Source organism: Drosophila virilis, chromosome 2, assembly GCF_030788295.1.
Source record: "Drosophila virilis strain 15010-1051.87 chromosome 2, Dvir_AGI_RSII-ME, whole genome shotgun sequence".
Taxonomy (NCBI): Eukaryota; Metazoa; Arthropoda; class Insecta; order Diptera; family Drosophilidae; genus Drosophila; species Drosophila virilis.
This window is the reverse complement of record NC_091544.1, coordinates 19,389,855-19,415,031: the sequence shown is the minus strand read 5'-3', so window position 1 is coordinate 19,415,031 and position 25,177 is coordinate 19,389,855. Positions and strand designations below refer to the sequence as shown.

Genomic DNA, 25,177 nt, shown 5'->3' with positions numbered 1-25,177 from the left:
CAGTATTTGAATAAAAACTTTAAACATTTTTTATTTTCTACTTGACTTTTAATTTGTTCGAGTCGGATTGGCTATATACATAAATTCTCTAACATGTGTGCATATCTATGGAGTTGTTGGGCAATAATATATAGCTAAGCGTTATTCACATGTACATATTGGGCTTTATATATATGAGTAGAGAAGAGCAACTCGGCTGGAAAACATCTGTGTTGGTGCGGCTTCGCAAATTTGCTGAGGATTGCAATGTCACGGAAAATTGCAAGTCTGGCAGAACTCAATGCGTCAGCTTCTGGCCAGCCGTTGGCTTCACTCAGCTATAAAAGCAATGGAACAGCCGTTGCAATAAACAGTATTCACTCGACTCCAGTGAGAAGTAAAGCAAAATTGATCCACAACCAAAGCAGCCAACAAATGGAGAGAAACCTATTAATTACCCTCATGCTGGTGGGGCTTACGCTTCAGGCAACCCAAACATTGGCCAAGCCCAAAGGAAAGTCGAGCAAATTGCGTAAGTATCAGCGATCTGTGGTCTTTTCCCAGTGATTCTAGCCATTTGCAGCTGCCTTTCTCAAGGTTTGTCATCGTGATTCTCCGGACTTAAATGTGTGTGCTCGTGAATCCTTTGAATCGCTCGAGCCGCGACTGATGGACGGCATACCGGAACTTTACATACCGCCTATGGAGCCGTTGCGTGTGCCCGAAATCAAAATGGACCAGGACTCCGGTGCCATTTATCTTCATTCGATGTACAAGAATGTAAAGATATCGGGCATATCGAAGCATACGCTAAACAATTTGTCCATCGATCCAAGTCAATTAAAGTTTACGCTGTCGTTGACCTTTCCCAAGCTAAAATTGGAATCGGAATACAGCATAAAGGGCAAAATCATGATGATGCCGATGCTCGGCGATGGAAACTGTCAAGTCGAACTAAGTAAGTTGGAGCAAAGAATTGTTAACTGAGTTGTTTTTAATACCATGGTCTGCCACCAGCGAATATAACAATGGCAACGGAGCTGTTTGGCGAGGAGTATATGAAAAATGGTGCCAGCTATTTGAGGATCAAAGACATAAAGGTCAAGTATGATCTGGCGAATGTGCACATGCAGCTGGATAATCTCTTCAATGGCGACAAGGCGCTGGGCCAGCGTATGAATGATTTCCTCAATGAGAACTGGAAATCACTCTCCGATGAGGTCCGTCCTTTGATGATCAAGGCCCTGGTGGATATCCTACGCGCCTCCATCGACAAATTGTTTGAAGCGTTCAGCTACGACGAACTGTTGCCCACAATGAAACAGTGAGCAGTAAACACAAAGTTTAAATAAACTATAGATTTAATCGTAGGTAGGTAGTAAAAACATTAAACTACAAGTAGCAACAAAAATGAATGCAAAATAAATTATATTTATAACAAAATCCCCTAAGCTCACTTGTGGTTCCTGTTCTCAGAGCAGCCACAGCTTGGTGGGCATCTTGGAGAACACATTGTTCCACAGGCCATGGAAAATATCGGCTAGCCCCAGCTCTAAATCAGGTCGCAGCTCTGCTATGACCTCGTTACCGTTCTGATTGAGGAACGCATTAATGGACGCGGCCAAAATCTCGTTGCCGTTGAATAGATTCTTTAAATGAATGCGCATGGCGCCCACCTGAAAGTTAACTTTCATCTCATCGATATGTATTATCTCATCCCCAGTTACGGTCTCATTGTGGAGCGAGATCTTTGTGTAGACGGCTGTATGCACATTTTTCAGTGCCATGGCTACATCTCCGCTGCCAACCAGAGGCAAGAGCAGTATGTTACCCTTTAGATTGTATTTTGCTCTTATGCGCAGGCGTGGTAGCTCCAACTCAAAATTTAGCTGACGTCGCGCCAGGTCCAAGCTAACAAAAATATAATTATTGGGATTAATTGATTGCCAAATGGATACGACATTGCATCTACTCACCTTGCACGGCGGACTGTCGCATTCGAGGGTCCACGTATGACAAGATTTTGAAAGCCGCCGGACAGAACCAAATTTCCGCTGCCCTTCGAAACAGATACCTGATCAATGTTCAGCGGTTCGAAGCTCTTCACACCAATCTCTGGTATGCCAGCGGCCAGTGCAGGAAAGCAGCCCTCAAACAATTGGCGGAAGCATTTGTTCTCATTGGGATTGGACCGCTTACAGGTTTGTAACCACGGTGCTACGCAAAAGAATACGAAAATATTTTTACATTTTTATAAAGTAAATTTAATTAATATATTCAATTTAAAGGGTATTCACGATGTGTATATATAAAGCAACAAAAAAAAAGCATTGACAATTTTCTTTACACACGAATCAGCCTCGATGCATTTTTTGCTAAATTTACTAACTTTCGCGTGGGCAGATGTTTGAAAATAGGAGTTCGTTCTGTTTACACATTTAGCGAACACGTCAAACAAGTTAGCAAAGTTTACAAATTAAAAAAAATGCATTTATAAAAATGCTTACTCCAAAAAATTACAAATGTGTTGATTAAATATTTTTAGTAAAATAATGGGTATAACAACAAAACCAATATCCCTTTTTCTATAAGCACAGATTAAAACTTTATACGGTTTGTTTAGTTTTGCCTTGAAAGTTTTTGTATATTTTGAAATTTTATATGGACTTTTGTAGGTACTCGTATTAGATCCAGTTTTCAGTTTGTTCACCTTCTTCAAACCCGACAGCACTAACAGTTGCAGTTAAAAATATTTTAGTCATTCGCACTTCCGGCCTCGCACTCAACAAGTCTCTTTATTAGTTGGTTCAGAGAGCACATAGAGCACAAAATATCAGGGGAGGTAACTTCCGATTCCAATTTAACTCTTTTCTTTTAACTCAATTTAAACATTGTTATGTTTCAGTTTAATCTGATATCGATTTAATTCCCTATATTTATTTATTTATTTTCTATTATCCAATACTCACGTCTCTCCTGCAGTGGCGGCTTATCGTTTACAATTTCCCGGGTATAGGCAGTTGCACTTGGTATTAGATAAATGATACCGATAACACATAAGTTCCAGTTTGCTGTATGAAACATGCTTAACCACAAAATTATCCTGGCTGAAATAGCTTCCTTTATTTCTTAAGTCAGCGTTTCAAAATCTATTTTTGAAAACTTGTCCGTTGTTAGCGTCCGTTGTCGGCAACGTTTCAAACCGAATTGCTGCGGCTGCCATGTGAAATGTTGTACGAAACCATAACATTAGTTTTGTGTGTTGTGTGGTTGTTGTGTGGCCAGCAGCGACCACTTTTTGTACACTTTTTGTTTACATTTGCACTTGTACTAGAGATTCCGCAACCCGTCGCTGCAGCAGCCCAAAACGGAATCCAAACTCGAACTCGACCCGTTTACACCCGCTTCCAACTGACCGCTGCAAACGTGGACGGTTGGGAGAAATGTCGCTTAATTGCTGTGATACCCTACAGTTGCTTGGGTAGCCATATAAAGCTGCAGCTATTGATCCAAAGTAGCCAACATAAAATTTTTTATATATACATACCGGGGACTTGCTTATGGTAAGCTAACAATACTAATAATAACTATAATAATAATACTATGAAAATACTAATAAATGAAATTTATTTTGCTCTGCATGAGGCTTTAATATCAGAGTTAGTTTAGTTACTCATTCTTAGATATAATGATAGTATTTCAGTTTATGTGTAGCGCACTCGACTAAGGCCACCATCATATTCGCTTTTAATCAACCAATTGTTGTTTTAATATTTGGATTTTTATTTTGTTTTGAATTGTACTTTCGTTCATTGTGTATACGCCACCAACTTGTTTTTTTTTTTTATCTTCATTGCGCCACACGAGACCTACCGCTCGCCCGCTGCTGTGGCCGTGCCCCGCTACTGCCCCCGCGTCAGCTCCACTGAAGTTGTTCACCTGTTGACTACTTCTGGTATTACGCAGACAGCGGCACCATAAGGGGAGACTCATTCGACGTCACACTGTGCTTGCCGCTTCACTGTCATGGGTGTTGCTTTGGTTTGGCTTGGGTTCGGTTGGGATTTGGCTTTGGCTTGGTTTGCTTCGTGCTTCATTGGCTCTACGGCTGCCTCCGCGGCCGGTTGCAAGTCTTTTGTTATGCAGTCACTTAAATTAACATTGTGCCCGATTATTTTGCTTTATCTTTGCCGATGCTTAAGATAAAATGTTGGCGTTTAAAAAACCTTAATTGAGTGTGTGTGTGTGTTCATTGTTGTATGTTCAGACCCAGACCCCCTGGCAAGGTTGGGATTGCGACAATAGACAAGTAGCTTTTTTTTCCCAAACATTCACCATTATGTCAACATCTCTTCTTTACTCTCTAAATGCTTCATCGCGTGCGGAAATTACCAAATTAGCCGACTGCTGTAACAATTTTTGTAATATATTTTTTTTTTAAGTTTTGTGTCCAGCCTCCATTGCGTTATCGCTGAAAATTATGGTCGCTTCCTCACCGGCTGCAAAATCAAAAGTGTCATTACAGGCACGTGGGCATGCATTAAAAAAAAACCAAAAAGGGTTTCCCGTTTATTGCGCAAAATTTATTTTAATATATTTACAAGTACGCCCGTTGTTTATTTTAATGTTATTTTTACTGCGTGCCAATTGTGTCTTGGCGAATATGTTTATTGTACTGCATTTCGCAGCTGCATAGACATTATTTTTATGTCTAATTTATTTTGTTTTCAAGTGACGTAATTGTTTGATTTACCTTTTTCTGCAATGTCATACTAACGTTTTTATATATCTACAAACTAAATAACAAGTATTTAAGAAAACCCAAACTGACTGCTTTATATATGTAAAGAGCGAAAACATATGCTTGCCTCAGTATTGCGTCTTGGGTTCAATAGCTTCGGTTGGGCCCAATTTAATTCGATATTTATATGCAGAGTAGATGACATGAATGTACGTTATAATACCAAACGTTTATTGTGGGTGCCAAAAGTCGACATTGACCGATTAAAGTACTAGCAAATATATTGTGAAAAGTCCATTAAATAATTTAACTGTAATTTGTGAGATTTTCAAGTAGTTATATTAAAAAGTTTTTGAAAAAAATGTAAATCTCTCCAATCCATCTGCGCCCATCAAAAATAAATGACAGGCACGGCTGCAGCACGGGCTATTTTATATTTACGACATCAAACATTCGGTATAAGATAAAAATTTTAAGTTAAAACACCGAATAGCTTAACAACATACAGTTCGGTATTTAGCCAGAGAGTCAGCATGAGCATATATATGTGGGGAATATTAATTATACCCCGAAACCATTGAAAAAGGGTAAAATGGTATTTGTGTACTCTATCTGCGACTCCATAAAGTATATATGTTCTTGATCAGAATTAATAGCCGAGTCGGTATTCTCGATAAGAAGAATCGATACCGAAATCCTGTTTATTTTAGTTCATTCGTTAAACAAGGAGAGCTAGAGTGACCAAATTGATATGTTGCTTCTAATAGAAGTAGTTTTAATCAGTATAGTATCTTTCATTTAATAGCTATCGCCACCTCATCTGTACCACCGAAAAGCTATAAACCAATCAATAAGAAGTATAGTAGAACATTTCATCGAGATCGGTTAAGAAACACAAAGGTTATTAAGGAAAACGTGCTTTGCTGATGGCGTGTATAGATGTTTGTTGCGAGTTCGAACCCTGCGGACGAAGCTGTTTATTTGCTTTTTTACTGGTTGGGTTGTTGAGTAGAGCCGGCAGTGAGTAATGCGATCAGTTACAAGTGTAAACCCTGCTGCATTTAATGTTGGAATAAAATGGTTCAGAGTTTCCCCTAATCCGGAGCGTCCGGAGCTTTTTTTTTAAAGGCCTTTTGTTAAATTCCACGCTTAACTCTCAAGAATTGAACAGATGATTGAATGTGGAAGGTGTTTAAAATATCTGGAAAACACGATGTTACCGAAATTGTAATTGAAACATTCTAAGTACAGCAAATTTATATAGCATACTTTAAAGTGCACATAATCTTGTTGTGCTTTCTTTTAAGCATACCTTTCGGCGCCCACTAAAATATGTGTTATTATAACCCAATCAAAACAAATCGTAGTAGTTTTCCAAGCGAATGAAAATGTTTCAAATCGTGTGTATCCTTTAAATTAATATTATTTATTTAAATGGTAATATGCATTGACTTATAAGAAATTCTACTTAACATATGGCTAAATGATCTATGATTGGGTGCGCATTGTGTTTGATATGGATGATTTATGCTAATTAGAGAAAGAGGTTAATGCAAACACTTTACACATTGGTGTACAAAACTAAACCTTAGAGTAACTGGAGACTTACGTAGTGGTTAAGGGAAACGGAACAAGGCGATAAACAAATATTTGTACAAAACTTTCGTGCAGTTATTTACAAGCCATAAAAAACTAATTGCAACTTATGTAAAACTAATTCAAAAGTCTTTTCAATACCATTCCAACGAGGCTCCAACGAAGGTGTCTGTAGTACGCTGTGTGTGTTGTGGAGAAGAGATCACAGTGCCCGCCGTCACCGCCGCCGCCGCCGCTCAGGACGTCGCCATCAGCTTGGCGGCCTGGATGACATTGTGCTGATGATGGTACCCGGCCAGATCGCTGGTTGCACCACCAGCCATTGCCGAGGAGGCGGCTCCACCCAGCGCCCCAAACGAGGCCCCGAAATAGCAGTTGTTCACATAGTCATAATTGGTGGCACTCGCCTCCGTTTTGACGCCATATGCCGCGGCTGCTGCGGCCGCGTGTATGTGGTGATGAGCCGCCGCTGCATGGTGTCCATGCGAGCTGCTCGCCGCGGCGGCGGCGTGCAAATGATGGTGTTGATAGTGAGGCGAGGGCGTGCCGTTGCTTAGTGTGGGTGTGTCTGCGGCATTGCTGCTGTGCGTCGTGTACGCGGAGGCAGCGGAGCTGCTGCTGGGCGTGTACAGCTGCGAGCCGGCTCCATGCAACTGCCTGGCACTCAGCTGGGATTGGTGGCTGAGGTGTTGGTGCTGCGACTGCTGCTGTTGCTGCTGTTGTTGCTGCTGGTGCTGCTGGGCGTAATGTGGAAAGCATTGCTGATGTGACGGTGCCGACTGCTGTTGCGGCTGCTGGCTGTGGTGCTGCCCCATTAGGCTGCTGACCGCACTGCCGGCCAGCGAGCTCTTCAGATCCGTATGCAACTTGTTCAGACTGTGTCGTTCCAGGCTAAGCGTGGGCTTGAGATCTGCAAGTTAGAGAGGGAGAAAGGCATCATGAGAAATGCATAAGACTTAAACAAAAAGTAAAGGGGATACAATTTTCCTTATGGTTGTCCAGTTATAAGCTTAAGGCTGCAAACTGATTGTGTTTTACCGAACCGGTTTTAGCCGCGCATTATATTGCGTTTAACCAACAATCGAAGCAAATAATATTCCCAAACAAACAATCTGAGCCTTACCCCAAATTGGATTATTGATGTGCTTATGTATGAAAGTGTGCATGTATATTTCGATATCGAAATTCTGATTTTTGTCCAAATCTGTTTGCATTAAGGGCTTGAGTCATTAGATTTAATGTGCAGCTTCTATAATAATAACATATGAAGATCAAGTATCTTACATACTATAGCTACCACCGCCCATTATTAAATACCGCACAGTATTAAAATTTTGTCGTGGAATATGTATAGAATAGGAGACATCTTCGACTCAATAAGGTTTATATATATATATATATATATATATATATATATATATATTCTTTATTAGTATCAACAGTATCAACAGCCGAGTCGACAAAGACAAAGTTGTCTGTATCTATGCGAACTAGACTTTGTAAAAGTCCTTCTTTCTGTTGCAACAGCGTGCATCTGCGGAACTGGCTGAATCGGACCACTATATCATATAGATTCCATTTTTTTTAAAGAAATCTTAGCCAAACTCGGCATTGATTATTTTCCCTGTGCTTCTTAGAAACGGGCAAAGCACTATGAGCATTATGAAAAGAATGGGTCTGCCAACTTATTAAATCTTCTATGAAGAGAATTCCAATTGCGAGCGTATTGTAAGCTTCGTTTTTTTCAGTTCGCTCTGTCGTTTATATTCAGGTGTTCATATGACTCTGAAATATAAGACGATGGAATCTAGTTCGGTCAGTTGAAAGTAGCTAAATGAACGCCTTACTAGGACACTTATTTAACTACTATGCGATTCTCATAAAATCAAGTACGATTTACAGGATGTAATTCTCAGATAATATTCTTTTATAATGTGCTTTCACTTTAACTTTCCGTCTCTTTATCAGTATTCTCTGTCAATGTAGCTTACCATGCTCTTCCTTGCACTCCTTGATGGCCTCCGTTGTAGAGCCCGATCCCGAACTAGTTCCCGCTGTGGAGCCGCTGCCTGTTTTCTTGGGCTTTCGCTTGCGCGTTTGGATGCCATCCTTGCGCATGGCCAGTGGCCGATTGACGCCGTGCAGCTTGAAGTAGAGGCCACAGGCATTGCACACTGGCTCCCCATCGTTGTTGCGCCTCCAGAGCGTGGTGGTGCGAGTGCCACAGTTCGTGCAGCACAAGCCTAGGCGGCGCGTGGCGGTCTGGCGGGTAACAAGGCGTAGATTAGTATAGATATGGATAATCACCGGAGTTGTGGCTACTCACTGCACTCACCAGTCGCTTGCTGGGCTTTATCAACGGCCGATTCATGCCGTTCATCTTGTGATACAGTCCGCAAGCGTTGCAGAGATAGTGGCCGGTGCCGTCGCGTCGCCAGAGTGGCGTGGAGATGGCACCACAGTTGACGCATTCGCGCCCCTCGCCAAACTGAAAGTCCATGGCGCTCTCATAGGGGGAGGAGCGCTGAAAGCCCGTTGGATCGTAAGCGCTGCGCCAGGGCGCCATCATGACAGCTGCGTTCTGTGTATAGAACTGCGCCGGCAGCTGCGCATGCGCCGATCCAAAGCTATCCGTTGTCCAGGCGTTCTGTGCCGCGGCGGCACTGCCGAAATGTGCCGCCACGTGGTTATATTGGCGATTGGAGGGCACATAGACGGGCGCATTGACCGCCTGCTGATGATGATACCCGGAGACGCTGGCAGCGCCCCCGGCAGCGGCCAAATCTGTGTAGGCGGCCGCTGCAGCGGCGCTGCTGCTGTGATACATCTTGGAACTGGCAGCGACGGCGGCGACCTGTAGCTGCACGTTGTGGTAGTCGCCGCTCAACTGCGGATAGTCACGCGTTGACTGCTGATCCGAGGTCGACTGCAAAAACAGATGACAAGAAAATGCAACATATTAGACAAAAATAACAAAACTGATTCTGTCTCCTGTCTGTCTTTCTCTTTCTCTCTCTATCCCTCTGCTGCCTGGCAACGGGCTTTTTCTCTATCTCAGTGCCACTCCCTCGCTCTTTGAGCGCCTCGCTCTTCGGTCTGCCCGGTGCTGCCATTGGGCGACACCCCCTTGCGAGTAGCCATTTTGGCTCTGACTCTTGCTGCAGTTCTTCGGATCTGCTGGGCCCCCTCACCACACACAGGCACACACACATACACACACACATGGCCTCTCTTTCTCTCTCTTTGTGAAGCAGAACTCGTTTTTTCAACGGGGCCCTTTTATTTCATCTCAAATGAATGGCGCGCTGCATCTTCTGTGACTCGTCTCTATATCTTTGTGCATTTCCAGCACTTACAAATGAGTTTCTCCTGGATGCCGTGCGTAGGCTTCGCTCCGTCTCTCCACAGCTTTGCACTTTCGTGCATATGTTAGTCTATACGTACGTGGGCTTCGGAAGTAATTTCCTTAATGATGGCCATAAGTATTATATGGGTTGCATTATAAACACTATCAATATTATTAGTCATAATTGTATTGGTAGATAATCTTATTTAAGGGTGTCTTGAATTTATATATATGTTTTCTGTTCAGAGGCTGGAAGTCTGAAGACGACAGGATTTTACCGCAGCAAGTGATTTTATATAAGTGGTAAGTGTAAAAAAGAAGTCAATTAATAGAATTTTTATTATTTTAGTGTCTGGTCTGTCTGACCTTCAGCATATCCATAACGTAAGCTTCAGATTCGAACTGCGATTCTTGTCTGAAGTGTATTTGTTTTCATTTTCACCTGTACACTCTCAAATATTTAGATTTATATAGCTAAAGTGAATTAGAGTTAATTATCTCGAAATCACAAAAAAAAAGAGATACGGATACAGCTAGATGAACTGCTTTCGATGTGCTTTATAGCCTCGAATGTATCTTTATCCGTATGCTTCAGATATTTGCATATTGTGTACATATTCTTAAACTTTTTAATTACCCATTAATTTGCGCAAAGGTTGGGAGTAATATTTTCATAGTTTTTACATTTCAAATTTGAAAGATTAAAACAAAACGTGATTTTTATAATTTTATTTGCTTTTAAAAACCATCGTTTTGCATTTGCTATTCACGTCTTCAGTTCCATTATGTTTCTTCACATTTGTATAGCTTTTATTAATCTCTTTTGTCCACTAGAAACAAATTGTTCATTCAACATTTTTGCACCAAATGAAAAGCCTTCAAGTACCGTAGTCTGATTTTCAATATGTTTTCCGCTTTCTGTTTTTTGTTGTTGCAGTTTCTTTACATAAGGTTCAATAACCAAAAGCAACGTCAAAATCTGTTTTTCACATCAATCTCAATTAAGGCGCCAATTGCATATATTTTTTTTATTTCGTTTAGTCGCATCTGTATATTCAAATGTATACCTCTTAAAGAGTTTGTGCTCACAATAACGAAATCCATTTGACGTCTTTATCTTATCCCAGAAATTTAATGCGATGATGTATGAACTTTTTAATTTCTGCTCATCTTTTCAAACGCAGCCGATTTCTCTCGCACACGTTAATATTCCACAATTAGGACAAAACAGATGGCTACCGGATTGAGTAAAGGGGAAATCCGGACGCCTTACTTTGCCTTGTAAATGTTCAATAATTTTTAGAAAAAATTATATTTGTCCACTTATCAATTATATCTGTATGTAAGAACGTGAGGCAAAAGACATTTATTTGAGAATTGAGTAATATTTTTGTTAAAAAGAGGAATTTCTGGAAAATCCTTTTAGCCGACGGCAAAGTATGTTTGTTCAATAAGTCAATTTTAGATTAATAATGTTACAAGAGTCTTCTTGTGAACCAGCAATATTAACAATAGCAATAACTTCTTATTCTGTTTTATGCATAAATTGTGAAACTTGTGCGTGAATAATATTTAAGAAATTTTGAAAGCTCATAATTTTTAAGGTTAGAGCTCCTGAGTTGAAATTTATATAATGCAGGAGTGTCAATATTTATATTAATCATTTATAATAACTGATTTATAATTTATTTATATTTTTTTAGCATGTCGCTGATTGCTACACATTCTCCCATTCCAACATTAGAAACAAGATCAATTGACGCACACCTTAACACAATTCTCGAAACGCCAAAGAAATGTGCAGCGTTCCACAAACGCATCTGATGAAAGGGGAAGAGAACAACAGTTCCAGCCATCAAAGAGTTGACCACGCGTGCATAATGACGTCGCTCCCTTTAGAAGATCAGTCGATCAAAGAGAGCGCCGGCCGTTGCCAGAGCACGAAGCGGTGTCGGATCAAAGGAGCGGCGACCACACGAAAAATTGTCAACATGTTGCTGCCCTATGTATGGGAGCAGGGGTATGAGGTGGATGCGTTTGGCCCAGCCAGGATCGAGATCGGCATGGAATCAGTTCGAGATCGCAGGCACTTCGAAGTGACTGCAGAGGCGCTTTGGCGCTTATTAAAATGCGAGGCCAACAAAATAAAGGGCTAAGCCAAACTCAATGCCGTCGATGTAGAAGGTGAAGAAGAAGGCGGGGAATTAAAATAAAGAGCAATAAAAAATCAATTTCATAAAAATGAGGCACAGATCGGGAACTCGACTAGCGATCAACAGCAGGTCGGGAACGATGAGTAGAACGTTAATAATTTGTCACTGCAAATGAAGGAATAAAAACAAACAGAGAAAACCACTTGAGCGGCAGCCAAGTGAAGGAATAAAACCAAAAACCAACAAAATAAAAAAAAAAATACAAACAAGACAACAGCGAGGAGGGCATCGAGAACACTTAGGATTAAAGCGGCGCTTTAAGTGGTTTTTTATAAGTCTCTCGGCTAAGGCCGTTGAAACCGGGTGCGCTCACTCACCCGGCCAGCGCCAGGTCTATGTTCAGAGGATCCTGTTTTAGGCACTCCTCTCTTCCCCCCACTTGAGCTGCACACACTTGACTCATTCATGGATGGATCGTTGCCGCTGGAATTGCAGTTCTCTTCATAGTTTTAACTAGCGGATGTCATCCAACGACTGTAGAGTTTAGTTTTCCTGTAAACAACTGTGTTGGCTTATTGGCTTATTTGCATGGAGACATTAGAAACGATACGTTTAAGCTGCAGGGAAAGTCCGACTTTTGTCGACAGAAATACTAATTACTTGGCAGTAAACATAAAAAATAAAGAAATATTTTCGATTTAAATGAAAGCCGTAAAACGATAGGAAAGAACGAACGACTGCTTATGCATCTTATAAAATGGCTAAGGCTAAAAAAGAGCATTACTTAAAAATCTCAAAAAGAGTAATACTTTTTAAACTTTTCTATATGTCCTTTTGGTAAATCTAAATTTGCAGTTCTGGTCTTGGGATCTGTAATTATAAGCTTTTTGAATGGTACGTTGGGAAAGAGCTGGCAAATATGGATGATAATGAGGAATTTGGAGAACTGAAGAAAAACTCATTTTCATAAGTCGTTCTCTGAAGGAAACTTTAAATGCGTTTTATAATAATTGTAATATGAATATTGTCTCACTTTTAGAGCAATTTGGAAAAGCTAATAGTTTCGTACATTCAATTTGCTTAAAGAGTCACGACTAAATCAAGGAGTTGAAATATAAATTTAAACAAATTATGATTTATTGAAATAAAACGTGTATCGGATTATGCAAATGTTTAATGATAAAAGCTCAACTTACATCGCCATCACTTAGCAAAATGCCCATAATTTATTGATTTGATTTTTTGTACGGTTTTCTGTTAGGCAGCTTGTTTAAGGATTGATTTATCGTAACGCGGAATTTAAGTTCAAATTGTCACAACACAAATATATCACAGAAATGCAAAAGTGCGATATTAATTGCAACTGACTTGAAATTGTTCAAATTTGGCTACATTTGTTGTTATTATTAATATTGCTCGATCGATCGGGCTGAGCATTTAATGGGCTTTGTTGTAAGCCTTTTGATTAATGCGGCTAATAAAGCAATAAATATTCGTATTAATCCAGTTACGAGCACTTAACAGATTTGAGTTATTATGGCTTTTGTTGTTATTGTCTTTGTTGTTATTGTTGTTGCTGTGGATCGCGGGCACAACGAACCGACTTCCTTGAGGCGTACAAACAAACTAAAAAACCTCCTCAAAGTAAACAAAAACTTAATCCCAAAATTCCAGTTTCAGTTCGGCGCAGCCGACGGCGACGGCAACGGCGACAGCGACGTCAACTTCTGCAGCGACCGAAAGCAGCGCCACGCAAAATCGAAGAGAAGTCAACGGCAAGCAACATAAAAAGTCAATTTCATCAATGGGCAGGCAACGCAGTCCGCCTCTCCGTCCCGCCGGCCACTCGTTGCCTCCGCGTGTCACTTGCAGGCGTCGCCTTCACACAAGACTCCGCGTGCAAGCGAGATGGAGACGACGCACAAGACTGCAGAGCGAGATGGAGATGCCGTTGGCTGAGTGACAGGTAAAAATTTGTAGGTGCATTTCAAATGCAGCTACTGCGACGCCGACTGCGCTGCCGCGGCGCCGAACCTGCGACTGCGATCGAAACACACGAAATTAGTCAATTTCATGTAAGTCTTCGAAAATAATGTCCAGCACTTGAAACCGAAACAGGTTCCAGACCGAGCTACTTGCTCCTAGAACAGTAGGCACTTGAGTACTTGAGTCTGCGTGAAAGTAATCCGCCCGCCGAGATCGATGCCCGACCGGGCTCGTCGTCCGTCTGTAGTGTCACCAGCTTGTTTCCCTGTAGCCGTGTGTAGCTGGGCGTGTGCAAGTGCCCAAACACTGTCCTTATAGGAAACCTATAGGACCATGACAAAGATCGAAGGATCGCGAGGAAGATCAGAGAAAGATTTAATTAATTGACGCCCGTGTGTTTTTGTTGCCCCTAATGAGGGTCTATTTATTGTGATGTCCCTTATTGCAATGTTGTAAGGGACATCAGGAGAGTAAGGTGTAAATGAGGAGAAGTACTTACTTCTTGCTAATTTTCAGAAACATGTCACTGAAAATGATATATATGTCCATTTAAAAGGTAGAAATTGAAAAGGGAGCTATGTGTAATATTTGGAGAGATTGTGAATGAACTGAGTGCGGCTCATTAAAAATAAACGAATGCCTTTAAGAGGCTGGCAACTTAAAACTGTTTCATGATTAAATACTTAATATCGATGTGATGAGGTGATGAAGTGAGCGCGTGAAGGAACGAGGGGCTCGGCCTTTTTTTGTGCGGGTCTCGTGCAGGGCCAGGCTTATCCCCAAAAGCACAAAAATATAGGCACTATTAAGTTCGTAAGGTCGAGATGTAGTCTGATATATGGCTACGAAAATATAATACCTGTATACCACCCCAATCTCTAACTATTGAAAATAAATACTTACAACACGAAATAAATATATATCTAAGTGCATATCTATTAGCCACAACATAATCAAAGCGTCATAGTTGATATTTTAAAGCGACTTGACGAAAAAATACTAAGAAGTTCGTTGCAAAAGCCACAAAAGGAAATAATTTAGAGCGGAGCCAGGCTTTTATATAATTGTACGAACGGCCAGGTTTTTTTTTAAGTGCATGTTTCGTGCTTATTCGGACGAGCCTCCAGTATCCATAAATATTTCGATATATTTATACAATCTGAATATATTTCTGGTCAGCAATACATTATACATTATTAATTATTACATTACATACATTACTTATTAATAATAATAGCAGTCAATGGAGGTACATAGAAGCTTTCATCATTTGAAAGAAAGTGAACACCGCGTTCAGCTTAAACAAAAGATGTTAAATTTAACAATAATTTTGTTTTCATCGAATCGCGCATAGCTTTTAATTGTAACAAATATTTAATTTTTTATTTTGAGTTTGCTCGTGTTGGATAAGCCACTTATTCACTGACACTCATATATCTAACAGATAGCCACAAGTGGGCCAAATCCACTCACAACATTCCCGAAACCCATGGTGTGGATCATTAATCAAACGATTTGCCTTAGTTTCTGGCCATCGAAAATCACATAATTCACCCATCAAAAAGGTTCGTTGCCTGTTGGCAATCTTCCGCCCCGGCTGGATGGTGAACAAATTCTTTTCATTAAAATGCAAAAAGCGAGCAGAGTGAGTGAAAAGTGAGGCAAATCAAATCGGAGAGAGACAGAGAGGGCGAGTCTCTGACCAAGCAGAAGGTCCGAAAGATGTCAAAACAAAAAACCGCAAGCCAGACAAGCGCATATTTCAATCGACGCTGACACATCCTGCTGCGCTAATGGACCTTAATTTGTGAACAGCTTTATATATCATGCGCCTGGCCGTTAATGTGATCATCCACACGATCTTGTTGACGATGCCCAGCCACCATATGAGGCTGGAACTGTTGCGGTGATTAAGTTTTATGACGTTTATCAGGCGCATACGCTGAAGAAAAGACCACGGTATGCCTTATGCGTAAGGCTTGGCACGCGCTTTCCTGGAAACGAAAATGGAGCGAGTCGCTTTTGGGAAACTGCCCGTAATGGAAATGTGAATGAAAGTAGAGAAACAAGGCAAATAGAGTGAGTTGGAAAATTCATCGATATGCATATTATTTTTACTGATAACAGCCAGACAAATGATAATTACCTTGGCTCCACTAATCCTGAATACCCTTTCAGCTGCCCTACCCGATATTAGGGAAAATGTCACCCGAAATTTCAAAGTGGCGTCACCGCCAACGCTATCCCAAGTATTTCATATGTACCCCAGCCGAGACTTTCTTCAAATGCTAAGCCTCTAAGCGCTCTAAGCGCTCTAGTGCACTGCATTCGATTACAATGTCTGTTGATTGTCTCATGATTGTCTCGCTCTCATTGTCGCACGATCAATGTGGATGTGAATCGTGCGCTCTCGCTCTCACACGCTGTTGCCATCTCGCGCGCTCCTTCAGCAAAGATGAAAGAAATCTTTATTGGTTTTTGTAGTGATTTTAAGTGGATTTGTGGTTCGATTCTTAATGGCAAAGTACGCCGGCAACATCAGCTTCAGCAGCAGCGGCAGCGGCAGCAGCACTCATCCACCTTCACCTCCACTCCGCTCTCAGACCCATGTCTGTGGTTATATCGATTTTATTCAAATTTGTATGTTTATTTCATCTTATGTGTAATTATGAGAATCTTTTAGATGTAGACGTAGCTCTCTTGAGTGTTTTAGGCAGTTTGGAGTTGTAATTATGGCGTTTTTATGTAGCAAATGCATTCGATGTGTTCGTATTCGGAGTGTATCAAGCAATTTGTGGCAGTTACATGCAGTTAGTTTGCATATGAAGAGTGAAACATGCAGATGAATAAAGTGTTGAGCTAAGTATGTTTAAAACGCTAAGCTTAGTTCTTGAATAGACATTTATAATTCCTATATACATAATGATTTTTGTGTAATCTATGTGAGCAATTTTATCATACATTGTTGTCATAGCTGGCTCAAAAATAGATTTCAAACAAATTTCAGGATTAAAAATTAAGAACATTTATTATGCCTGTCTAGGGTATATAATTTCTTGTCCAGCATCAAGAACTGAGTCGACCCCGCCACGTAATCTGTCTGTCTCTATAATGTCACCGATATCAAACTATGGGAGCTCATGTATCTGATTTAGAATAATGTCTATCTATATTACATACAGATATAACTTAAAATATAACTCGTTTAAATTGGAATAACTTAAAACCAGAGCCTGAACAACTCAAAATCCTTACGCTCTTCCAGTCGGATAATGCGCGCAAGTATTTCCATACTAAAGGATTTAGAAGCACAGCTATAGATGGAGTTTTCTGAGCCGGTTAATCTCACTTATCATAATATGCATGTAAATTAAACATTGTATACAGCTTATACAAATCTAGAGGGTGCTTAAATTGTAAGATATTACTCGTTCGATCAGTTTCCGCTGGTGGAAAATTTAATTCTGCCAGTACTATCTTGAACTCCATTTTTATTTGAAAATATGTGTAACGTCCGTCGAATTAAGAACCTTATGTCGGAATCAAAAAATTTAGACCTTGTTAGTATTATGGGGAGAATATTGATGCCGAAAACTAAACTTTTGTTCACTTAACCGTTTCTTCCATTCAAGTGCGGTGAATAATATCAAGTGACAAATAAATTTGAACTCATATTTTGACAAAGTTTTCTGAAAATGACTTCGAGGCCGACTCAATGGTTAGCAAAAATGTTGCGTGCAACAGTTTTCCACTAAATTTCCAACGTTGCGGGTGAAATCGCTAGAACAATTAATCATTTAGTTTTTATGTACTGCAAAAGGGGAGATTTTACGAAAAAAGTACGGAACACGTCTAAAATGAATTTTGACAAATATCTTTAAAAATGATTTTCAAGCCGAGCTAATGTAAAGCTTAAAACTGTCATACAACTCCTTATTTACCACAAATGCGGGTGGAATTTCACAAATCGCTAAAAATTGAAAAGCGATTGGAACTAAGAACGTCCGCAAAAAGAAGAAATTAATTTGAACATCGCCCCTCAAATTTTTCTACGCCCTTACCTCATGAGTTTAAACAAGGATCTTTAAAGATTGAGTTGAGGATGGTAAACAACAAATTTGCCTACAAACGTTGGTGGAATTTCCCTAAAAACCCGTCTCAGCATGCACTTTCACTACATAAGTTAAGTACAGCGAATTTTAGCTTCCTAGTGCTTACGGTTCGCGCTGAGCATTGATTACCAATCAGTCAGACAGTTAGTCAGGACAAAGAGTTTTATATATAGAGATTAGAGAGATAATTTGAAACGACTTTGTTAATTTGATCTTTTATATCACGTTCTTTCGACTGTTGCAACTGGTTAAATTTAAATGCATCAAAGTATTTTACTGTTTTTGCTATCTACTTCCTCATGAATTGCTTCTTGAGGCAGACAAATAATGCATAGGAGACTACCAGAAAGCAGAAAGCGCCCAATAGATAATAACTTGTAATAGAAAATATTTTTGTCGAGACATGACCACAAATAGGTAGTCTTACTTGTGAGCATGTTGATACATATATGTATCTGCATGGCTTATCGCAGTGCAATTAAGGCTTTTGCTTAAGCGCAGCTGAAGCAATTACTCATCGCTGTGACACATGACTGCGCCGAAACTATAGCACATATAAATACATATCCAAGAGCACTTGACTACAACTGAAACGCATTTGAAACGCGGCTACTTACACATTCAGCAACAACACTAAAAACACAAAACTCAATTTGAATATTTCGAGTGATAAGCAAAGAGCCTTCTTCCCCTAGCAACAACAGAAACAACAGCAACAACCACAACAGCTAACGAGTGATATAAGCATGCTTGAACATTTAACTGATTGTTCCAATCGGTGATTTTGTGAGAAGAACAGTGTCAGCCCGTAACATTTCATTGCTCATACTCGAGCAACTGACGGGCATATTGTATGGAGGCGCGCACTTGGCTTATCAATTGCTGAAATGATGGCGGAAATGGTGCGTTATTGTTTTCGTTGTTGTTGTTGTTGTTGTTTTTGTTGTCGTTGCTTAGAAAGTGCTGATAATGTTTTAATTTGTATGCATTTTGTTTTATAATTAATTGGAGTCGTGACAATATCCAATTTTATGCTGGTACAAGCCGTGTGCAGCGTGTGAAAGGCATGCAAAACAAAAGACTTAAGCAACGAACTTGCTGTGGTTGAAGCCACGCCAATGTCCTTTTCTGCACGGCCCTATGCTGTGTCAGCTGCTCAAATACAAACGCTTGAAAACTTGATTTGACCCTTCTGCTGGCGTCTATATTAAGCAAGGCTTTTTCTTGATCTTTACCGACAACACGATTGATCTCAGTCGCTCTACTCTCTCCCTCTTGTCCACTCCTTCTTTGCTCGACCACACCGGCAGCAGTGACAAGTTTTCGGCACGCGGGCAGACAAATTCCGATTCTGTGCCTTTGCTGCACCAGGAATTCAAATGTGGCTCGACTAGATGTGCTTGTATGTATGTGTGTATGTACATACCCAAAGCTTTTAAGTGTCTTGGCGTCGGCACGGCTTATGTCGTCTCTCTATCTGCCACAGCCTCCGACTCTCGGTGTCGTTTCGTTCGTGACATTTACATTTGTGAGAGCATTGCCGAAGCCGTTGCCAGACGCAGTGAAAATTAATAGCTGTGGAAAAATCTACATACGTTTTGATTGCTTGGCGCTGACTGTGAAAAGATCTCGCCTAATTTTCCCTTTTCTTTTACATTAATTAATTAATTACTGGCGTAATATTCTGACCAAAAATAAAAAGAAGGTGAAGAAAACTTTTGAAAGTTGTGGCTTCCACATGTGCCATGACTGTACGATTTAGATTTGTATGACTTTTGGCGCCAGCATACCGGATTAAGCATGGGAAATACCGAGATAAATGGAAAAATAAAAATAATGTCATTGTGAGCTTTTTAACTTATCGGGCGTTATGAAACTTTAGCTCAAGATTTACTAATTTATTTATCGCTGAACTCATAGGCCAGCTGCTTCCTTTATACTAACGATAAATACTTTGATTTTGTTTTGTGCCTCGGAGTCCCACTTGGAATTGTTTGCCTGATAAGTGCTATATAATGGAATCGCTACGAATAACGCCAGCGTATCGTATTCGTTATTATTGGCAGCAAGCGCGATTAACGGCGCATTATATGGGTTTATAAATTGCATTGAAATTTACAAGCGATAATACATTGAATATGTTGATTAAATTCAAATTGTATTTATAATAATTTAAGATCCAGATACCAAAGAAGCCAAAAATTGAATCCCTAAGAACTTGGGGAATATGTTGACCTTGCTGCTGAAATTGAATATTATACAAAGTTACCTAATATATAATCCAATTATCATAGTTACACCTGCCTAATATATGTATTGAGTTTATATGATGCAATGCTTTTCTAGGGAAATCAGATGATTTTTTGAAATCCGCCACACAGCAAGCGACTCAGACTTATGACGCCAACCAATTTCGATTACCTCAATGCTTGAGGCCCGTGTCCAGGTCGAGTTCCTGTCTGTCAACCCAATACCTCTCGTGCAATTAAACAACGCCGCGTAACGCACGACATGACTCCTGTCTGCCCCTGCCCCTGTCCCTGGCCTAGGCTCTGGTTCTGCGCCCTCATCGGGTCAATGGGTCTTGGCCTCGGTGGCCACTGTGCTTCCTATTGGGTTGCCTGTTGTTGGCTATGCCATGTTCTTGCTCCGTTGACCTGCTTAGTGTACAATTCGCACATACATATATCATAGCCTGTTAGGTTCTGCTTGTTATTTTCGTATTGCGTGCTTCATATATTATTTTCGTTGTGCTACCTGCATTAGTTGCGAGTGTGTATGTGTGTGTGTGTGTGTGTGTGTGTGTGTGCAGGCTTGCTGCAGTTTTATGCGAGTGTTGAAAGTTGCATAATTACGTTTGTTGCACTTTGCTGAGGGTTGGGCAGGGCAGAGTTGTCAGGTGGCTATCAGAAGGCACCTGCCTATTATTCTATTTAAAGGGTATATGTATTCTTCAATACCAAATTCTAAATAGTTTATTCCTTTGTTAAAATTTTTTTAAACTTGTATAAAAAATCAATAATTTTCTAATTTATTCAACCGATCTTCTATACATATATATATATCGCATAATATACAGAAAACTATGTATCAATTTTTTTATTGTAAAACTTAATTTCAAAATTAGCCTGGTAACTCTGTGCACCCCAATGACCTTTCCAGTTGCCTTGCTAAACGATTTTGGTGAAGATTTATGATGCAATTGCCCAAAAGGCAACTATTGGCTTGACTATTGGACTTGTTTTGCCTTTTTGTCGAAAACCGATTTTAGTTTTATTGCCTTTTGGTCTCATAAAAGTGTCATAAATTAAAAGGCGCTTAAGCACGCACACACACACACATTCGAATGCGGATACATCATGCAACCTGTGCCACTGGTCACACGCAGAGTTTTGGACTGACTCTCTTTTGGCCTAGGCTGGCACAGTTTTAGTTGCCTTTTGGCCCGATTTTATGGTCAAAACACAGTTTATACTTCCAGCTAATGACTTTATTGGCCTTTTTGCAATGCACTTGAAGTGGAAACTGCTGTCATGTTGTGTCATTGTTGGGCTTATGACAATGTTCTCTTCTCCGACCGACCCATTGAGCCGACATTGTCGACGACCGTCTGTATTGCTGTGCTTGCTGGCGCCAGCAGTTAATTGCCGGTAAGAAATGGCACTTGTCGCGCATATGCTGAGATTTGACCCCGAAGACACGAGTGAAAGTGTAATTGAGAGCCCAGTCTCAGCCCAGCTCTCTGAAGGTAACAGCTGAATGACTGCAAATGCTTATAAAATGAAGCCAGCAATTGATGCAACTGATTAGCTTTGGAGTAACATCTAGCATTGTAGACTTTGCGTAATAATAAAAACTAATTAGTTTGCATAGGTTCTAAATTATTTATGAAGCGCATTTAACAACAGCTCGGGACTATCAGCAGCTTACACATTGCTCTAATTTATGTGCATATAATGAATGCTAACCCGATGTTTATGTTCAGTTAATGAATAATCATTGTGGTTTTACCTTTCCATGCTTTCTACTCGCCAGAAAGAGCAAGTTTTGCGCTTAAGTCTTTTGTTTGCTCTTGGCTTGGCTGACTGCTAGTTATCTACAGTGCAATTGTGCGAATAAATACATATGTATATGTACGTAACCCAACTACTGTGTGTAATTGCTGAACGTAATGTGTTGAAAATGCCATGCCAACTTTCCGGTTTGACGCTGTTTCGTACTTGGCCTCAGTCCTCAAATAGTTGCTTATGAAAAAAACCCAGGGGAAATGTAATTTGAGTATTTTATTATCTTTGCTGCACAGGTGAATTAAGCCTCTTCGAGTGCCATATTCATATCGATACCCCTATATATGTTCGCATGTGAAATGTGTCTGAAAAGTTGCTGACAAATTTATGGCATTGCTAACAATTATTCTTATGGGAATTTATTGTATTGTTTTGTCCATACTTTGTACAAAATACAAAATCAATGTCAGTTGCATAAATTTGCGTTTCAATTCAATAAAAACATATAAAAAGCGAAATTAATTTGTTGTACAAGCTGCAAATGTCATAATTGATATTGATTTAGCTACAGGCTCCCAATTTGTTGTTTTGTTCTCGAGAAAAAGTTCAATTTATTTATGGCTGGTTTTCAGTGAGCTTTTTATATACATTTTATATTTAGATTCCATTCCATTCTGCCTGCCCATTAATAAATATCTTTATATACTAAAGTCTTTAAACAGCTTGTAAGATTTGTATACATATATTGGTACCCTCCGGACTTTTATATGGCTACTAATGAAATGATGTATTGGCTATTAACTGTTGAACATTTGATATAAAAGTTATATCTGTTTATCTTAAGCCCAAGTTAGCTAATATTGGAATAATAGATAAAATTTATTTATAACATTATTGCGATCTGAACCCCTGTTTAATAGCTTTCTACGGGTTAACACGATTTTCGTTAAGATCAAATAAATTTATCGTGTAGTAATTTCTAATGAACTTGTCTTCTAATAAATTAAAATCTCTGCAAAATGTGGTTATTCCCTCTCAGTTTGCTTTTTTCTCTGTCAATTATTTGCCGCCTTTCTTTCTTTCTTTCTTTGCTAAGCTTCCAAACATTGACGTAACGTTAATTTAGTTAAAGGTTTGCAAAACGATTTGCGGTCGCCGATTAGTAAAACGCAAAGTAAACATTGAACATGTCATTACGAAGTGGTGACTTCTGTTTTACACTAATTGAGTTGATCTATAAATATAGAAGCCAATGCGAAACCTAACTGAAATCGCAGCACTTATAGATTATATCTTAATTCAAAAAACTATAGTAGCTTTAGTAGATTAGGATAGTTTTAATTAAGTAATATTTTCAGACTGCTTTTATAAACCAAGCTCGCGATAATGTGAGTTAAATATTAATATAATTCCTTAAACACTTAAAGTTTTCATTTGCACAGAAAGACTTCTTTTGAATATAAATGATATTTTCTATAATGTGCAGAAATTGAACGAAGTTTAAATAACGAAGAAGCGATTCAGTTGCGTATAGTACCCTGAATATTCTATTAATATCTTGAGGCATATCTTAATTGTCAATTCCGCAAACAGGCAATTCTATTTTTCTTAAGCTTGTCAATTATTGCTCTCTTAATTTGATTGTAAACATTAATCAACACAAGCTTTATATTTAATTTGATTAAGATTTAAGGACAAGTGCTCGAAATAAACTTGCCCGGTTACATCAATGCAAAATATAATCAAAGACTTTTCTGTCATAAAAGCTCAATAAATTAATTGTCCACTTACTTGACTCTATAATGGTGAATATCTTTCCAATTGATGTCGTTGATTTGTTTTTATGATGTATGTAAATGAGCCAATTGGGTTATTATTCTTTATGGCCTTTTTGTCGTTGCTGTGGTTATACGAATTTTAATTGCTTTTAAAACGCATTTATTGTTCGACAGCAAACGTTTTGTTTGTTTGCCAAACTATACGAATTGAATTAAAATGCGAATGCACATAAATTTAAACAGTTGCCGTTTTTCCAGTGCGTAACACTATGACATAAATGACACGACACTTACAGATACACAGATGGAGATACAGATACCGATGCAGATACGGATACAGATACAAGTATGTTTAGAGATACGCCGCCTAGTTTACAGATACATTTGCATAACGCTGGCGAAAATGATGTTTAACAAAAAATTAGCATAACACACACAAGCGCACACACATTAAACACACAATTAACAATAGGCACACAACAGATAAAGAGACACGCATATCGCGTTGAATATTAGAAGTTTACCAAGTGCCTCCGAAGGGACGGACAACAACAATAAAAACAACAGCAAATTGTTGTTGTTAATACTCAATATTTCTGCCACTCTGTTTGGTTTTATAATATGTATTTAAAATTGGTTTAATTACAATTCACAATTGGCGACGGCTTTTCAACGTATTCACAATTTCACGCCGCACGCGTCATGTCTGCAATTTCGCGTAGAAACGTTCAAAAGTCAACTGAACTCAAGACTCGGAACGGCAAACTTTTGGCACTGCTGTGCTCTGTTGTTATTTTTGTTGTTTTTCTTGTGGTTGTTGCTGTTGTTTTCTTATTGGAATGGGGAAGCACACGGGGCAACAAGATGGAGCGAGCGAGCGAGTGAGCGAGCGAACGAGGTCTTGGCTTGAGTTTCCGGTTGGACGTACGCTGTGAGCGCGACTGTCGGTTGTGGCTGCTAGTGGCTGCCGCAGTGGGCAAACAAACGAGTTTTTCTTTAACCTCACACAATCGCACTTATACACACTTACACACACACACAGACACACACGCTATCGCGTTATAGCAGTGGGTGTTGCCTTTGTGGCGTTCGCTAGTTCGGTCTCTCTCACTCCTCAGTCACTCGCCCGCTCGTTCGCTCTCGCTGGCGCTCGTAATCAAATTGTAGCCATATTAAAGTTTGCTTGATTTGCTGTTTAGATATTTGTGAGCTCGCTGTGAGCGTGTGTGTGTGTGTGTGTGCATTTGTTGTTGTGGCACTCTTGGGACTGCCCACTTTCATGCTCCGGCTTTTGTGGCTCTCGTGGCGTATGCGCAACATTTTGAATTGTGCCCGCTCGCCATAATTATAATCATTTATCATGAAACACATATTCACGGCCGCACGAACGCACCGCTCATAATCATTAATATTAAACAAATCTGTAAATTAACCATAATTCTTGCGTTAAAAAGAGGCAAATGTGTTGGTATTTTATGT

At 39.7% G+C, this 25,177-nt stretch overlaps 3 protein-coding genes and 1 long non-coding RNA gene across 6 annotated transcripts; 1 reads left to right on the top strand and 3 right to left on the bottom strand.

Annotated features, from left to right (window-relative positions):
- The first annotated feature begins 350 nt into the window (after positions 1-350).
- On the top strand, positions 351-1,422 carry Jhbp5 (Juvenile hormone binding protein 5). Its single transcript, XM_002053328.4, has 3 exons — positions 351-511; positions 563-937; positions 997-1,422. Exons 1-3 carry the CDS (start codon positions 415-417, stop codon positions 1,305-1,307), a joined length of 783 nt encoding a protein of 260 aa, XP_002053364.1. The 5' UTR covers positions 351-414; the 3' UTR covers positions 1,308-1,422.
- Jhbp4 (Juvenile hormone binding protein 4) lies at positions 1,034-3,331 on the bottom strand. Its single transcript, XM_002053329.4, has 3 exons — positions 2,949-3,331; positions 1,956-2,196; positions 1,034-1,890 (listed from the first exon to the last, which is right to left on the bottom strand). Exons 1-3 carry the CDS (start codon positions 3,061-3,063, stop codon positions 1,452-1,454), a joined length of 795 nt encoding a protein of 264 aa, XP_002053365.1. The 5' UTR covers positions 3,064-3,331; the 3' UTR covers positions 1,034-1,451.
- Positions 3,332-6,130: 2,799 nt separating this feature from the next.
- On the bottom strand, positions 6,131-24,619 carry pnr (pannier). 3 transcript variants are annotated; one of them, XM_032435795.2, is made up of 4 exons: positions 13,012-13,447; positions 8,652-9,242; positions 8,308-8,578; positions 6,131-7,226 (listed from the first exon to the last, which is right to left on the bottom strand). In XM_032435795.2, exons 1-4 carry the CDS (start codon positions 13,036-13,038, stop codon positions 6,553-6,555), a joined length of 1,563 nt encoding a protein of 520 aa, XP_032291686.1. In that variant the 5' UTR covers positions 13,039-13,447; the 3' UTR covers positions 6,131-6,552. The 3 variants fall into 3 exon arrangements, with proteins under 3 accessions (XP_032291686.1, XP_032291683.1, XP_032291691.1); XM_032435792.2 differs by having other exon boundaries at positions 8,643-9,242; positions 13,012-13,446; XM_032435800.2 differs by lacking the exon at positions 13,012-13,447 and adding an exon at positions 23,712-24,619 and having other exon boundaries at positions 6,132-7,226; positions 8,643-9,242.
- On the bottom strand, positions 14,735-18,223 carry LOC138910979 (uncharacterized). The gene is made up of 3 exons (XR_011416234.1): positions 17,230-18,223; positions 15,948-16,412; positions 14,735-15,831 (listed from the first exon to the last, which is right to left on the bottom strand). It is a non-coding gene; the product is annotated as an uncharacterized lncRNA (long non-coding RNA).
- Positions 24,620-25,177: the final 558 nt, after the last annotated feature.